The following is an 18151-nucleotide window of genomic DNA, read 5'->3' as shown; positions in this document are numbered from 1 at the left end:
TTAACTGACAAGTTGGGTTTTCAAGTACAATCTCGCGAGTGAGTAAAAGCTACGCAAAGCTTTATATCAAAATAATGTTCTCAATATGACAGTGTGTTTCTATCAGATAATCTTAAAGAGTCCTTTCTTGTTCCCTTCTCTTATTTGACCACACAATGAAGGATTCGGATGTTTCTACCATTTAAAATCATACTTCTTTATGAGAAAACGGATTTGCTATCTAGACTAATGGAATTTAGGCCATGGTTATCTAGAAGGCTTGATACTGTCTGGGAGTAGTTCCAAAATTTCCGCAAAGTCATTACTATCGAGATTTACCCCAAAGACTCGATTTAGGCTGAACGGTATAACTCTAACTAAAACCTTTCCGTTCAAACCGTTTTGTATAACTTGATTATATTAAAGAGTGGAATTGGTTGAATGGATATCGTTAAGTATCGTTGGATTTCAACCACACTTCAAAGACAGCGTATTTTTTTAGCCATCAAGTAAAATCTTTTATATGAATATTTGTTCAATCCCGAATTTGCTTTACTAATGAAAACCTTGTAAGTTTGAGAGGAGTTTTTGAACTTTGTTTCGAATTTCTTCCAGTAATGTTTAAATTGATTTTGATTGCAACACTCAAGTAGTTCAATCTTGTATTATTTTGAAGTTATACGTCTTAAATTTATATGCAGATCTCTTGAAATCGATTTTCCCTAGAAGCAATCCTAATTGTTTTTTCTTTATTAGTACCAAGCATATGACGCCTTAACCTTTTATTTGTGAAAAAGTTTCGCTATTACCACATCGTAGTGCCGGAAAGCAGTTTCGGAAATATGACATCATCTGCAAAAGAATAGAATGAGCTTCGCATCCACTCAGAGGGTGACTTTGAAAATGTCTTTAAAATTAAGAATAGCCCTGTGGCCCCCTGCATCATATAGTATCTATTGGTTGGTCAGTAAAAACAAATTTTTTGTTCGCAAAAAAGTTCTTTACCATAAATTAAAGAAGAAAAAAAAAAACGTAAATAAAGCCTAAATAAAAGTACATCATTCATGTTGATATTATGTCTTTTACCTTTTTGCCGTAGTCTACGTTGCACAAAATATACCTATCCTTTTTTAATGTTCTCTATCATCATTCTATTATGTGGAGTTTTGGAAGCAGGGTTCATGATGATATGGTTCATCATTTAAAAGTAAGGACTCATTAGCGTCATTTAAAGACGCTTTTACACCAAACCAAAGAATATTTTTTAGAATTTTTTGCTTTCTTAAAAAGGCAACTAACTCTTATTGCGCTCTTCCCTCTTCTGAATACTAATTGGCTTTTTCCATAAGCCATAAAACTTTTAGCCATCATGTTGTCCAAGACTTTACCGATGCACGAGAATAATGGGTTTATTTGGAGTCTCACGTTATCTCTTTGTTGGAATAAAAATAACTTTGGTAGTTTGCTATTTGACCGATTAGAAACTATTTGACCGATTTCGCTCAAATTTTATATTTCGTCATGCAAAATTATATTCTTTTCAATAATGTAAAAATTTTATAGCGCACTATTCAAAATTTTTTTGACTATTATTAAATAAAATAACAAAAAATAATAAATATTTATTATAAGTTATTTTTGCATGGAATTATCTTTGGATAAGCGAATTTCATAATTGTGGCAAAAATTTTTCAATTTACTTAAAACTTTTCAAAATCAAACGAAATACGCTAAAAGTAAGATAAACATTAAGGGGTCCAAACTTTGGACAGCTCTCCTGACCAAACTATTGGGATTTTGGGACCATATTTCTCAGATTTCAGCTACCCCATATATATTGGGGCTTATAAATCCGAATCCGTAGGGAAAAAAGGTATGTTTATACAGAGAAAGCATGGTTTTGTGTATGATTACGTAACTAAAAATATCGTCTGCGATAATTAATTATCATATTTGGGATCACTCTCTCGAACCATTAAGATTGGGTCCTAGAACGTGAAGATCCGATCATTAGATCGAAAGTTATTCAGGGTGGTTCGTTTACTTTTTTGCGTTCTGTACCTTAAATCAATCTACTTAATTTTTCTTCTTCATAGAATTTGTTTATGGGAAAAAAATAAGATAAATAGACAAACGTAAAATTTTTATTTCACAAACTTTCTGGGTTATTTGAATTATTTCTTTCTGTTTAGGAAATGAAAAGAAGTCCAGCTCTCCATATACTTAATGAACCCAGGGAAATGCACAATACAGTATGCTATACCATAAAAACAACTTACAGGGTGTTGGAATAACACACTCAGATTTCGCTGCATCAGATCAGCTTATGTGTGCTAGCGCATGCGTATAAAGATCAAAGTGACAGTCCAAGGGTTCGTCACCTGAACTAGTTGTTGATTGGGTACACTGCCTCAACCATTAAATTCTTTCATTCCATTTCAAAATGTGTTTAGCAGATATAATTAATATGAACTAATTATATAAATGAATTCTCAAGGAAATATTCCAATGATAGTGTATAGTAGTGTTAATAAATAGTGCGAAAATAGAGCAACAGAAAATTTTAAATCAAAAGAAACTATTCCTTCTCCTCTTCAACAGTTGATGGGGTGCTGCTATGCCCCCTAAATGTTGCTTTTTTCTTAATACACCGGGTCCATACCAACCCTTCGGTTTACATTTCATCTATAGAAGCTGACCTTCTTCTCCTATGTATATTCTTTGGTACAACTAGAGTTACTTCTATGTAATTTCGTTAGAGAGTTACGACATACGTCTGACATTCTCTGCTTCGTCGAGAGCCAAAATTTACCGAAACAAAACGAAACTTTTTCTCTTAGACTTAACGTGGAGTGATCGACAAGTTATTTTTATCTAGCGAAATCCCATAATTTCAGGTACATATTCCTCCTTTCCTTTTAAAACTAATCTAAACTGTTCAAAGTATCTTCTATTCACAAATATTATGTTGAAAAAAAAATTTTTTTTTTGTAAAATAATTTGATTATTAAAATTATTATAGCTCGACTTTCGCCTTGTTACTTTTATCAAGTTATGTATGTAATTATACGCCGAATTATTCTTTGAGAGAATGTTAGTTTTCTTCCCAAGAAAGTATTTCGAGAAAAAATTAAAAATAAATTATATTTTAATGTTTAAAGAGCTTAATTTGTACATCAACAATCTGCTGTACTTAGGCGTATTTTCTTCTATCTTGATTGGGAAAAGAAAATCGAATCGTAATGTAACTAAATATTGATACCATAACAACAATTCTGAAATTGTTGTTGTTTGTTCATTTTCCAATTATAATTCATTGTAGCGATTTGTAATTGTTTTTGTTTATGGTTTTTATTTATCAATATCTTGTTATATTCTTTAAGTTTAGATTTTTTAATTGCTTAAATATTAATTTTTATCAGTTATTGTATATTTCTACAGGAATGCAAGTTGTTTTTTTTAAATATATTATATACAATGCCTGATTTTAATACCCATTTATTTTGTGTTTGAACACAAATATGCCATGCATTAATAATTTTTAAAAAAAAGTTAAATAAAAAGTTACTCATGCGTTTAATTAAAAAAGCGCAATCTTTTAATTTGAGTTTATATTGAAAATAAATATCTGGATTTAGTAAATATATATTCCATGAAGTAAAGATATAGAGATCTTTTAAATCACTTCATATTTTATTGAGTGTTGTTTTTAGAATTACTATCATAGTGTTTTATTTTTCATTTTTGTTATTCGAAAAATAAAATGTGACTACATTAAATGGTGAAAAATCATATCACCTATGAATTTTATTGAGTGCTGTTTTTAGATTTTTTTCCAAAGCGTATTTTTTTTTATTATTGTTTTGCAAAAACATAAAATGTTGTTACTATTTATTTTCTTTTCCCTTAAATTTTATTTTCGGGATTTAATGACAGAATTATTTAATTAAAATATTCAATTACAAAAAAAGAATGTAATCTCCATAAAAGTTGGTCACAATTTGAAATGGAAATTGGGATATAATGATTAGTCATAAGAAAATGAAATGAAGCGTTTCAAGTGGATGAAAAAATGTGAAAATAATTTGATTTTTAGCAAACCAGAATGAATGAAAAAAGTAAGGTGATTTTTCGGTGGTGATAGAAGTTTATTACGAAAACTATGCTCTTTGCTTTTTTTGTATGACGAAAATTGAATTATTTTTTCAATTTTTCATCCACTTGAAAAACATAGTTTTCAAAGCTTTTACTTTATTTTATTATTTTCTTCATTTTAGTTTTGCGCCTTTTAGATAATGTCGGACTGTATAAAAAGTTTTCTGTTTGTAAATAAATTAAGCTTGAATTATTAAAGGAATGATTGCTTACTATCATCAGACGCGGAGCACCTGTAGAAATTTAAGCACTCAAGCTAGTCTAGCTAAGTTGACGAAATAGAGATTGCTGATAAATTTCACTTCTAAATTATGCTCAGATAGGTCAAGAAATAATTGAAACAACCATTTCCTTTTAACAGTCTTTAATTCATTTAAGAACACTTAACTAGAAGTCTAAAAAGTAGTTGAAATTCAGATTTAAGACAAATTTGTTTTAGTGATATGATTCTAAAATCTGCATGCAGTGATCAGGAAACAATGAAAGCTTGAAATGTCATGCTATACTGAGCTACTTTTAAAATGTAGGCCCTCTAGCTAATTGGACTGTAGTTGAAATTTCGATCGACTATAAATTTATTGTAGAAATAGTATGACAATAAATTTTGCTTGTGACAAAGTTACCACGATATAATTACTTAATTTGACAACAGGCTCGGATCTCTTGATCAGGTTTAAACACTTTTAGTTTTTCGAAAAATTGATAAAATTTTCACCAGCAAGCAGTGAACCTTGTAATAATATGGGGATTAATTCTGTTTGCTTAGGAAAGGTTTGAAACTTACATTGCCGTAAAAAGCAGAGGGGATCTCGAAATGTAAGCACTCTAGTTAAACAGAAATTGGTTGGAAATTCGACAGGTGATAAGTTTCCTTTAGCAATAATTTAGTGAAGAATTCTGCTGGTAACGGTCGTGAAATGATTGCAAATAGTATCGTAATTCAGCATAGAGATTCAGTTTAAATTTGAGTTCTCTAGCCAGTCTTAAAGTGGTCAGAAAGTTTTGATTGACGGAAGATTCCGTTTGACAGTAATATCGTAATAAGTTCTGTTGGTATTGACCAAAAAATGACTGAATCTTGCATTGACATCGGACACGGAGCTTAAGTACTGTCTTGAGTGTTCTAGCTAGTCGGAAAGTGATCTAAATGTTGACTGCAAGATTCCATCGACACAAATATTCATCTATCGAGATTCAATCGTAAGGACATCAAGATTACAAATTAAGTTAACAAAAAAAGGATATTTATATTAATATCAAAATATTTATTTCAGTGTTAAAAAATATGTTAATAAAAAAATTAACAATTTCATTTTTGTAAAGTTATCAATAATTTACTCTTTTAATTAAAATGGTATTCATTTTAGTTTCATTTTTAACATATATCTTTGACTTAAACATTACATGTTACTAAAAATAAAAAAAATAGTGCGTGGAGTCCCTCCGCGCGGAAGAAGTTAAACTTCGAAACCTGCGACGTTAATTGTAGAAGAATCAGCAGTCGTAGAAGGATCACTAGTTCTACTCAACGACTCTTTTTCCTGCTCCGCTCGCTTCCGTGCTCTGTAATCACGGTAATTTTGTTCATTTTTCCCTCGTGAACCAGTGGAAGTGCTTGTGGTTGCCTCATCGTCTTGCCCTGGAAAGTGTATTTGTATTAATAATGTATGTGAATGCGTCATAATGTAATTTCAAAAGAGAAAACCTAACAATTAATTGATATTCACAAGAGACGTACCTTGACGTAACCTTAAATCCGTCGCATTGTCCGTGGGATTATTTTCACTCATTTTTTGCAATTGTTATCCACTAAATTTGAAGATAAAAAATACTACCCTATTAAATTATATGTGTATCAAAACAAACTAAAAAAATATTTAAAGAAAAACAATACTTTTATGACTTTTATGCTAGTGAGAACCAAAACAATACAGAAATGAATGAGGGAAAACTGGATCCTACCACGTGATTTCCCGGCCAATAAAAATGTAGCGTTAAACGTTTAACGCAACCTTGTTGGAAGTCGCATAAGAAGTACAACTTCAAAAATACCGATAAAAATCACAGTGAAAACTAAAAGTTTCTAACACGGATTAAGGAAAAGAGATTGTGGAGAAGCGTCGCCAAGTGTGGTAACCATTCCACGATCTTTCTCTTTCGCAACCCAACTGCTTGGACATTCTTGTAACCATTGTCATAACTCTCTAAGTAAGACTTTACTTACAACTTTAGGAAAATTAACTCTAATGAAAGCTGTACAAATTGGGAAATTATAGGATAATTTGTTAATAAGGGTCGAGTCATAAAAAATAAGGGCTAACCTAAGCATTAATAAAAAGTCAGCACTACGAGATCGAATTGAAAAGCAGACGACATTTTTGGAACTGTTTTTGAAGTTGACAAATTCAGGCAAGTGTGAGAAGTGCAGTAAATGTGACACATGTGACATTATGTGAGATAATAAAGTGAAGAAGTTTGAATTATATCATCTAAAGAATTTCCTTCTGTCTAATTAGGTCACATGTCATTCTTTGAAATGCATGGAATTGTTAGTGCCTTGTTTTTGTTATGATTGGTGAAAAGTTTCCTTTGTTATTTAAATAAATATTATTTTTCTGGAAACTGGGTCTCTAATTCTGAACAAACTGAGAAAAAGATGGATTGTTTTTTAAAGCATTTTGAATGTTCTTCATAATTTTAATGAATACAAGTATTGTTTCAAAAAAACATTTATTATTCATAAAAAGAAAGAGAAAATCTTTGGAAATTTGGCCTCTCTCTGACTTTACAAATGCGTACAAGTACATACAGGTATGTGTCATTTACAAACAAAAACTTATATTACATACAAAAATGAACAATTTATACATTGCAGGGGGGAAAAGACATCACAAAGTAGTTACAAATACTATTTACATCTTTTTTCGTCATTCTACCCTCATGCGCTCGCCATTTACATTTATTTACAAACTCGAATTTCGTCATATTTAAAAAGAAATTAAATGAAACTTAAAAATAATATAAATTAGAACTAGCAAAAACATAATTTAGGATAGGAACTAAAATATGGAAACATAATAAATCAAATATATACATCATTAAACCTAAAACATTTAAAAGAATTGTATAAGTAAAAAAATATTTAATTGTCATTAAATGACATCAAAAACATTAAATGGGATTGAAACAATTATTATAATCTCTTTATCGATGCAATCATTACAAATTCCTTATTTCACAGCCTAAAATTTATAAATACGTAATTACCTTAAAAGGCAAACTTTTAATTGACATGCGATTGCTGAAAAAATAAATTATCAGAAATTTTTTCTCGATGTGTAGTTTTCTTTTAAGTACTAATTTTTCTCGAAGTTTATCCGAAGTTGCTTTTTCCTCTAACAAATCGGACTAAAAATAGCGTTATTACTTGTGAATGAGAACTTCGAAAAAAAAGAGAGTGAAGGTAAGGGTGAAATGAATGCCTCATTAACAAAATTTAGCGTAAGAATAAAAATAAAATTTTATATTACCAGAGCTCCGAGAAAATTTTGTCGGAATATAAATTATTAATTCGCAGAAGTCTGCGAGTCAACGGTTTTGAGATTCGGGGAATTCCGCGAATTAGCGAAAAAATCACATGCCTGTTTTAAATTAAGATTTATTTTAAAAATTCGAGGTCAAGCCCCTGCACCACATTTTAGTTTTTACACATGAACGACTTAAAACGCCTTACTTAGAATAGTTTCTTAAGACAGCAAAAAATGAGTATTCTTATGTAAAACGAATAATTGATTATGCTTTCTACTCTAGCAGTCAGAGTTTTTTTTAAAAAAAAAAAATTTTTTTTTTTTGAATCTAAATGGAATGAAATGAAAAATCATACGTTCCTTAAAAAGAATTACTTTTTTTGTATCAAAATATGCATGTTTCATTACAGTTACACATAACTTAATAGTTCCCTTTCAGACTTATTTGTAGCAAAACAAGAAAGGCTTGGCAGTGAGTTATTTCACAGTTATACTTCTTAATCAACGCATTCTTTCGTCATCTCTGTCAATATAACTCACATTCACACTTAAGAATCATAACAAAAAAAAATCTTATATTTATAATAGGGTATTCCGTATGGACCGCCACTAAATTATATTTTTAGGAATCTTTGCCAAACATTTAGGCAAATTACGGACCGCCAATTAATATTTAAGCAGAGAAAAGAACAGAAAAACTATCAAAGTCTAACGAATCATTATTGGTGAAGGCAGGATGCAAACAGCAAAACCTCTTTTATTGTTATAAAACACAGAAGGGAGTGGATAGGTGATCATCAGAAACACCTCCAAGTTATACTAGGCAATGAAACTATTTTTCATGTTTTTTCCATCCACCTTTCTCACTGGAATAGCGCTTTTCTTCTACTTTGCTTAAATATTTTATCTGTGGCTTCCAATATGTTTGAAAATGGATTCTAAAAATACACGTGAGACGTCCATTACGAAACTTCCATTAAATGTTTTCAAACTTCAATCCATTCTTATTAAAAACAATTTATGACTTTTTCAGAGATGTCTCAACGAAGCTCAAATAATTTTAAAATCGCAACGAATTTACTCATTAAAACTGCGATTCTAATTTTATTTTTTTATCTAGTTCTAACATATTTTTGAAGTGAAATGAGAAAGTAAATGTCGAAACTAATTTTAGTAAAATTTTCAAAGGAGAACAATTAAAAATAAAAACATAGGCGTCACTTTCTACTAGTATTATTAGAAAGTATCAATTTAATGAATATGTTAAGTACATGTTGAATTGAATTTTTTTAATTAGAATGAAGCAGATGATTGAATCTTATGAAACAGAATGAAGTCAATATTTGAATAATTAAAACGTAATGAAATAAAACGTAGTCAACGTAAGTGAGCGCACGCTGTCTGTATATTCATAACTGTTATAACAAAAAAATAGGTCAGAAGCGCTGTTTATTTACAATAATTCGATAAACGATTGCTAATTTTAAGTTTCTCATGCAAATCGTCTCCTCTTTCTAAATAATCTGATGATCTAATTCACGTAGTAAAGTGTTTCATTTCGACGGCAATAAAGTGAGATGCGAATGACGCTAACTAATCTTCAAGAAACATCATTCACTTCTAACTTTCGATAGTTATCTCCTGCTACCGGATTTCGAACCAAAACTTTTGTAACTTTGCAGACATCTTTACACTAGCATTCGAAGTAAAGTCGATTTCGAGTGTACCCTTTCTGATCAATTCCACGATTTCGAATGATTTGTTTTGCTTAAATAATAAATCTATTATCAAGTTTTTGCTTCAAGAATGTAAATGATGGAATGGATCGAAGTTTCGTTTCACATGAAACCGAACAAAATGAATTAGAATAAATAGTTCACAGTTCATAAAATTCATAGTTTAAGTTCTGCTTCTGATCCAGAAGAAGCAAGAGTGGAACGCTGAGTCCGCGCCAGATTTGACGCATTTGGTCCCAATATCTGGCTTGTGACAGGTGACACCAAAGGTGATATGGAAGGACTTCTGGTCGCTAATGGTGAGAGGGCGGGGGAGAAATTCGGTGACATGGCAGACGATGAAAAAGTACTATCGTGGCCGATAGGAGAATGAGGTAAAGTGGGGAGAGAAGCTACCTGACTAGGATGTCCAGTGTTCAAAGCAACTGGTGCTATGGAACGAGGAGCCACATTAGTGATTAAGGGCGGTGGAACTGTTTTTACTTGGGGGTTCAATGTCTTTGGGGCACTGGATGCATAGAAAGATAGCACACTATCGTCTTTTAATCTAGCTATCTCGGCAAACACGTGCGCTAGTGGCTGGTACTGTGGACCCCAATCAAGCAAATAGTCCCAGTTGTAACTTCCGGTCAATTCCTCCTCACTGTGAACAATAGAACTGAGTGAGCAGGTCATAGAAGGTTCTCCTTTTTCACCAAATCCGAAGCTCCTCGTATCATCCACAATAGCCTCAGTGTCCTCGGTTTCCACATCATGCAACTTGGGGTAAATCAAATTACCGATGTTCACATCATCGTCTTCTTCCTCTTCCTCGTCGAACATGTGCATGCTTTCAACACTTCTTGTGCTTGATATTTTACTGTAGTCTTGTACACTTTTATCGTCCGATTGCGAAGTATTTATGCCAAGCCTTGCAAGATATTCTTGAGTGTTGTGGACAGAAATTTCTGACACATTATCGTCGTCTTTGTGGAAGCCAGAATCTGAGAGACCCAACCTCTGCAGCTTTTGTTGCTGCAGAAGAGGTCCTTCATTGATCATGCGAATCTCTTCATCCTCGACATCTTCTCCTTCAAAAGCAGAGCCTCGGCCACTCGATGCAGAGTGTGATTGGTCTGAAACCTCGGACGTGGCACCCGTCATCTGTTGGGCATTATCAGGCGGATCAAAGTGGGAGATGTCACTGTAGCGAGGTGGATATTGCGATATTCCAGGTGTACTTGATGGTGGGTGATGAATATCAATTGTGTCAAAGGAGTTGTCAAAGCTCTGCACAGTATTTGGTATACCTTGCTTCGTGCGCTTGCGAAGAAAAAAAATCATCCCCAATAAGACAGCAGCGAGTAAGGAGAGAACAATCACCAGAGCAATTCCCCAAGCAGGTAAACTATTTTCTAATTTCTGTTCAGTCGCACTTAAACGAGAAGAGTTCAAAGAATAATCAATCAGGACATCTACCACAACAGAGCTGCTCAAAGAGTTAGGACGACCGCTGCTCGCGAAAACATAAAGTGACAGTTGATTCCTCAGATCTCTCTTAACTCTGACAGAACCTTCTCTGTGAAATATTGACTTGACAGTTATAATCCCCGTTGTACTGTTGATTGCAAAATTAGGAGGTGAATTGCGCAGCTGAAATATTATTCTACCATCTATACCTTCATCCAAATCTGTCGCATGGACATTACCAACCAGATACCCGACAGAGGCGTCACCAGGTATTGTGTAGTAATAGGAATTCTGGGAAAATTCTGGAGGATATTCATCTTTGCTTTCTACATCCACCTGCACTTGAACAGTAGTGTATTTTCCTCCAGAATCAACAGCCATCAAAGTGAAAAAGTACCGATTCTTTGATTCATAGTCAAACACCACCAGAGAACTAATCAAGCCTGTTTCAGGATCCACTTTAAATTTCTCTTTCCCCTCGCCTTCGGTCACTGAGTAGTTAAGTTTTCCAAACGGTCCTCGGTCAGCATCAATTGCATGAGCCATGAATATCGGACTTCCGGTTGGCGAATTTTCTTCGATTGCCTCTCTGTACATCGTGACAGGAAACCGAGGTGCGTTGTCGTTTTCGTCAATTATCTTCACCATAACGATGGCCAAAGCTGACAACGGCCTCTGTGGGTCACTGTCAGTTGCCCTAACGATGAATTTGTATTCGGATTCAGTCTCGTAGTCTAGCCTCTCCTTTACCGTGATGATTCCCGTTTTGGAATGCAAGTTGAACCTTCCTTCTTCGTTCCCTGACGTGATGTCATAGACGATTTTCGAGCCGGCATCTCTATCTTCTGCGTAAATTTGCAAGACTTGGCTGTCGGCGGTAGCAAATTCAGATATGTAGGCCTGGTACATTGTTTGATTGAAGATGGGAGGATTGTCGTTTTCATCATCGACGTTGATGTAGACGTCCACCGTTGAGTTCAAGGAAGGACTCCCTCTGTCAGATGCTGTCACCTACGATGCAAAGAATTGTTTCTTAAAAACACAAGTTTAGATCAATTTTAATATGCATATAGAAACTGTACGACCAATTTCGCTATAATTTTGTATTTGGTCATTTAAAGTTGTCAATTTTAAAATGATGTAAAAAATATGTATACCAGACAATTAAAAATGTTTTCGTGTGTTGTTAAATAAAGTAATTAAGAATAATTACCAAAAAATATTTTTTCCGTCGAATTATCTTTGAATAAATGTAACTTGTATGTGTAATATTTTTGATTCTCTTAAAAAAGTTCTAGAGATATGGCGAAATATGTGAAAATTTAAATGAACATAGAATTGGTCAAATTTTCGTCTGCTGCTTTTTTTTTTTTTTCTTAACTAACCGACTCTCCTAAATTTAAACCTATTTCCGGTAATTGTGGGTACCTCCCATAGTTTGAGGGTCAAGAATCTGGAGAAAAAAAAGTATGTTTATTCAGAGAAAGAACTTTTTGTGTCTAAATTTGTCGCTTGAAATGTCGTTTCCATTAATTAATCATCATGTTTAAGATTAGGCCCCTGAAACACATTGAGTCCTACTACTTGAAAACTTGAACGTTAGATCAAACATTATTTAAGGTGTTAATTTTTTTGTGCTATTAAGTTTTTAAAGATTTTTTTAACATTTGATTTCTCAGAAACTATTAGACCAATTTCTCTCTAATTTTTTATTTTGCCATTTAAAATTGCATTCCTTAAAATGATACAAAAAATTGTATACCTTATAAAGTTTTGTGAATATTATTATGTAAAATAACATTAAATATTTGCAAAAAGTTAATATTTTGTAAAAAATTAACTTTTGAAAAACGAATTATATACACAAAATATTTTCAATTCGCTTAAAAAGTTCTCAAGATATGGTGAAATGCGCAAAAACTAAAATTAACATTTAGAGGTCCAAACTTTAGGCAGCACTCCCGACTAAACTATTATCCCGACTAACTCTCTATATTTTGGATCTAAGAAATCCGCCTCCCACGAAAAAAAGGTATATTTATTCAGAGAAAATATGCTTTTGTGTCTGATTTCGTAACTTAAAATATCGTCTGCATTAACTGATTAGCATATTTGTAGTACTCCTTTGAACTTTTAAGATTGAGTCCTAGAACGTGAAAATCCGATTATTAGATAAGTTATTCAGGATAGTCCGTTTTTTATTTTGCGCACTGTACACATCACATTTTATAGAACCATATCACATTGAAAGGGGTGATGTTATAGCACATTGGAAAATGAAATTCCGTTATTTTAGCATACATCTGTCTTTAAATATAAGAAAAAATAAAAGATTCTGTAGAATATTTGACATACAGTCATTTAATATTTTTAAATCACTTGCCTTGAGGGTATAATTGGCATTCACTTCTCGATCTAAAGATCTCATCAGGATGACGTCACCACTCAATCCGTTAATTGCAAATACGTTTCCAACGTTGCCACCCGAGATGCTAAAATCAATTTTATGGTTTGCATAAGACTTATCCTTATCGGATGCAGATACTTTCAATAGGGTAGAACCCCTGTTGGCTCTCTCCGAAATGTGAGTCCTGAAATCAAATGCAATTAAGTTAAAATATTATTCAGTTTATTTTTTAATTTAATGAAGTTGAAATGAAACATAATAATTTTAGAAAATAAAATTAATAATTTCAGGAATAAAATTTTAGGGCAAGGTTCATTTACAGTAGCAAATACAGGAAATTTTTGTTCAGTGAGAAAGTATAACAGGATGTCCTACAATCACTGCCATAAATACATATAGAAACAGTTTTTGAATTTTCGTAAAAAATAAACCCCAAAAAGTTCACATATTGGGAGATGTATTTAAGTGAGGAAAACTGAAAACTTTATCGAAATGTAGCGCATTTACTATTGTGAAAGTCTGAATTAAATGTATTAAAACCAGTTTAATTGTAGAAATCTTGTTACAATTTCTTTCTAGCTCGTATTTTAGCAACCAAACAGGTTTTATTTAGGTTTACAGCTGAAATTAATGAAAACCCCAAATATTTGTTAGATCTTCATCGTTTTAAAGATGTGTTTTGTTAACGTTAGGAAAGAGTTCATGAGTTTACTTTTGGTCTGAAATTCAAGTTTATTTTTCTTGTAATACACTGATATCTAATGAAGATTGAAAATCACAGTCTTTGCCCTCGACCTTTATCATCTAAGTTGCAATATGAGGGTGAATAGTGGGGGATTAAAATGCTTTCTTCGAAAAACAACAATGTCTGTGACCAGCTATATATGTGTTGAGTAATAATTTTCATCTTATTACTTTTTGATCAGCTCTAAGTACATAAAAATTAAAGGCATTAAAACACGTGGCACGCCATCGTTTTCCTTACTCACCTGTATGTGTTGTTGGCAAACTTGGGAGCATTATTGTTGACATCCACCACTTGGATGTGGACAACAGAGACAGCCGTCCTCGGCGGAAGTCCTTTATCCGTGGCCGAAACGATGACCTGGACACTGTGTTGTTTGGGATCGAAAGTCAGAGACTTGTTGGTGAACATAGTACCTGCCACATAAAAAAGATATTTGCATTTTATTATATTAAAATATTTAGGAACGGGACAGATTTTTTTTTATTATTTCTAAAGATTTACCGCTGTTTTGATCAATGAAGAAACCGGATGTTACTGAAGGAGTGAGGTTATAGAAAAGCTCTGAGTTCACACCTGAATCACTGTCTGTAGCATTGAGAGATATCACCCTATATCCAGGATCCACCAGCTCAGGAACTGAGACCTAATGAGATGAATTTAATAAGATTTTAACCGTGTTTTTTTATGCCATGGATTTGCATTCATTTTTAAATCAGATATAAATAAAATAGTTTTCTTATAAATAACTGTGTTGGCGTTTATCTTATGTAAACCAAATCTGTCACTACTGTCACTCGTACGTCTATGCTGAGTGCTGATTTCTGTTCGTATCATTGTTTGTACCCTTTGATTGTCTTGCCTTCATCGTGCCTAAGCTTTTAAGTTACTTTTTGTAGTTCGTCATGAATTTTACGCACTTCATTATATTTCCTAATTTCAAGTATATTTAAGTGATCGTGACTGAAGTTATAAAAAATAAAGTTATCGCCGGCCTTCTGCGGATGGAACCTTGTATTCTTCCAGTAGTCAGTGCGTTAGCCTCGTGATACACGCTTTCGGAAAAATCAAATAGTGAGTCTATAAAATCTCATGTTTAGAAGATTCGTTCAAATTTTCCTGTTAAAATCTTTATTGGTCATAAAATAACTACAGTTATATTTTTAGAGCGAAAGGTCATGAATTTAAAAAAAAATTTTACACTATACAAAGTTAACAAGTCAGAGTCTTAACTCTGTTTAATTTCAAGTCGGAATTTATCACTAATGTTGTAAAATCATTCTTTTTATGCAAAAGAACATTTGAAAAATTTAGAGACTATGAAAAATATTACTTCCTAAAATTATGAAATATTTTTTAACCGCAAATAAATTAATAAATCAAATTTTTTTATTATTTTTTTTTATTTAAATTAGTCTCGAAAATGCATGTAAAAAGTGCAATCAAAAGATTGCTTTGTTGTGTTAAAGATAAAATCGAAAAGAAATAATTTATTAAAAATAATTTGCGAATTAAATATAATTTATTTTTTAAACTGTTTCGAAAAAAAAAAAAAAAGGACACAAAGCAGTAAGGAATTAAAGGGTGAAAATAAAAATAAAAGTAATTTTTAGTAGTCTAATGTGTGATTTCGATTAAATGATTCACTTTTTTTATCAAAAAAAGATTTTTTGTAATGCTGAGACTAAAATGCATTCTTTATTAGATAGAACTGCCTTTGACCTTCCTTTTAAAACAGCTGGTCTCAAATGATTTTAATCTCTCCTTTGCTTTCATGACCGCCGTAGTGATTAGACTAAGTTTGAGAAATGTTTTTATTCTTTCTCCGTAGAATATGTGATTTCTACTGACGGTAGTTTTTCTTTTTTGAAAAAAAAAATTAAAATATCCTAAGGACACCATGTATTTAATTTAAAATATGATGTAATTTATTCGAATCTTGTGAATGAGAGATGGAGGATACCTGGTAAGGCTGCTGGTGGAAGATGGGTGGATTGTCGTTGACGTCAGTCACGTGCACAGTCAGAGAAGTTTCAGCCACGTGTGAGGAATCTGAAGCGTAAATCTGTATCAGGTACTGTGTGTTCTTCTCGTGATCCAATGGCTGAGCCAGGGTAATGCGACCGCTGAACCTATCGATACTGAACAAGTTGTTTGGGTTGCCACCGTCAGCAAAATTGTATATGAGAGCAGGATTCGTGTCCACATCATTAGCTGTGATAGTAGTAATGACCGTTCCGACCTCGGCACCTGTAGACAAAGCGGAATGAGTGAATTAAAGTCTGCAGGCTCGAACATAGGTAGAAATTGATGATTATCACGCAATCACTTTTTCAAACAGGTACATTACTATATTGACGCGAATAAAAAAATATTAATATTAAGCGTACGACGCTTGTTTAAGTTGCAATTTTTCATTAATATGTTGTGCATTTATAATTGACGATCAACTGGGAAATTACCAAAATTTTTAGATTTTTAAAGGGAAAAAAAAGCAAAGTAAAATTTTTATTATTAAATTATATGATGTTCCAAGAAAAAAAAAGTATTCAGATAATTTTACTTACTATAACAACACAAATATTTTTTTTAAAATAAAAACTAGCGTTCTTCTTCTTGACATTGTGAAAAATTGCTTAAGTTTTTGACAATAAAAATGGCTACCTAGTAAACCAAATACGTGATGCTGTTGATAAAGTTTCCAAAAATTACTTATCGTAATGATCTTACTTAACTAAGCGACAAGATTATTCAACATAACGTCATAAATTTTGATCAAAATTTAATTCTAGTGAGCTTAAAATGCACTTTTCGAACAGTGGGTACTAATTGATTTGTGTAAAAAAACGCTTTATATAAAAAATTGGAGTTCTCATCAGTGCGTTGGTTTTTATCGAATTTTATTGTTTTTATGTTTCAGCAAAACTACAAACTTGACGAAAAATCTGCTAAAACCAGCTTGTGCTATAAAAAAGCACACGACTCAAATATTTTTTCATGCGATTAAAATAGTCATGGAATTATAAAGAGCAACGATGAGTTACAAAAAAAAAAAGTGCTTTATGTTCCATACACAAAGTTCCCGAAAACTACTGACGTCATTGTCTCCCGCCAAATAAGGCATTTTTTACATAAAGGAATATTTTTGTTTACCTTTCAGGGCAACTTCACGACCTTATGCCAGAGGGCGGAGTCGTCTGCAGCAACGTCAATCTTTATAATATTTATTCATTTGCATTTCTTAATAGTTCAAAGTCTATCGTCTGCAATTTTTTTTAGTATAATTTTTGTAACATTTATTTTAATATTATGTAAACAAGCTATATTATGTCATCACCAAGCAGCTGCAACTGATTCGAAACAATAGATTCCAATCAGGCACTGCAACTCGATTATGCTCTTTAACAAATAATTTAATTTTGAACAAAGCAGTGCAACTTGATTAAAATCTTAGGCCTTTTATGGCTTTTCAGTGTATGTGATCATAATCACTAGGATTAAAATCACTGTAATTACTGATACAACTGATTCGAATTAGAAAATTAAAACTCGATTACAATCCATGATAGCCAATCAAATAATTGGAATATCAAAGCAGTGTAGCTCAATTATTATGTTTGAGAACCGATTAATTAACTTATATTTGAAAACGAAAGCAATACAAGTGGATTACAATTTTCGATAGCTGATCGAATAATTTAAGTTCAATTCGAATTGGGATTCTAATCAGTAGATTTTAATTAAAATGAATTATCGTTTCTTAAATTTCAATTACTTTTATTTCACTATGTCATATAAAGTTAAAATTTTTTTGTGAAACCGTAGAGTATTCCTGACACATCACACATTCATTATACATTCACACATAAAGAATTAATATATATATATATATATATATATATATATATATATATATATATATATATATATATATATATATATATATATATATATATATATATATATATATATATATATATATATATATATATATATATATATATATATAGAGAGAGAGAGAGAGAGAGAGAGAGAGAGAGAGAGAGAATAACTGTTCGAAAGTATAATAAGTAGTATTTATTTGTATAAGTGAATTTATTTGAACGAATTCTTACGTTGTAACACCTTTTTTCTCTACTGACAGTTAGTAAAG

General features: G+C 32.0%; 1 protein-coding gene across 1 annotated transcript in view; it reads right to left on the bottom strand.

Moving 5' to 3' along the window:
* Positions 1-6847: 6847 nt before the first annotated feature.
* ds (dachsous cadherin-related 1) overlaps positions 6848-18151 on the bottom strand; it is a 134965-nt gene continuing 123661 nt past the window's right edge. Inside the window, exons 18-22 of the mRNA XM_043044027.3 lie at positions 15962-16248; positions 14503-14644; positions 14243-14414; positions 13230-13437; positions 6848-11857 (exon numbers count right to left, since the gene is read on the bottom strand). Of these exons, the coding sequence (XP_042899961.2) occupies positions 9554-11857; positions 13230-13437; positions 14243-14414; positions 14503-14644; positions 15962-16248 (3113 nt within the window). The 3' untranslated portion in view covers positions 6848-9553. The remainder of the gene's footprint in view (positions 11858-13229; positions 13438-14242; positions 14415-14502; positions 14645-15961; positions 16249-18151) is intronic.

This window comes from Parasteatoda tepidariorum, chromosome 2 (assembly GCF_982258835.1).
Source record: "Parasteatoda tepidariorum strain Cologne lab strain chromosome 2, Ptep-v5.0, whole genome shotgun sequence".
NCBI lineage: Eukaryota > Metazoa > Arthropoda > Arachnida > Araneae > Theridiidae > Parasteatoda > Parasteatoda tepidariorum.
This window is presented reverse-complemented; position numbering and strand designations above follow the sequence as displayed.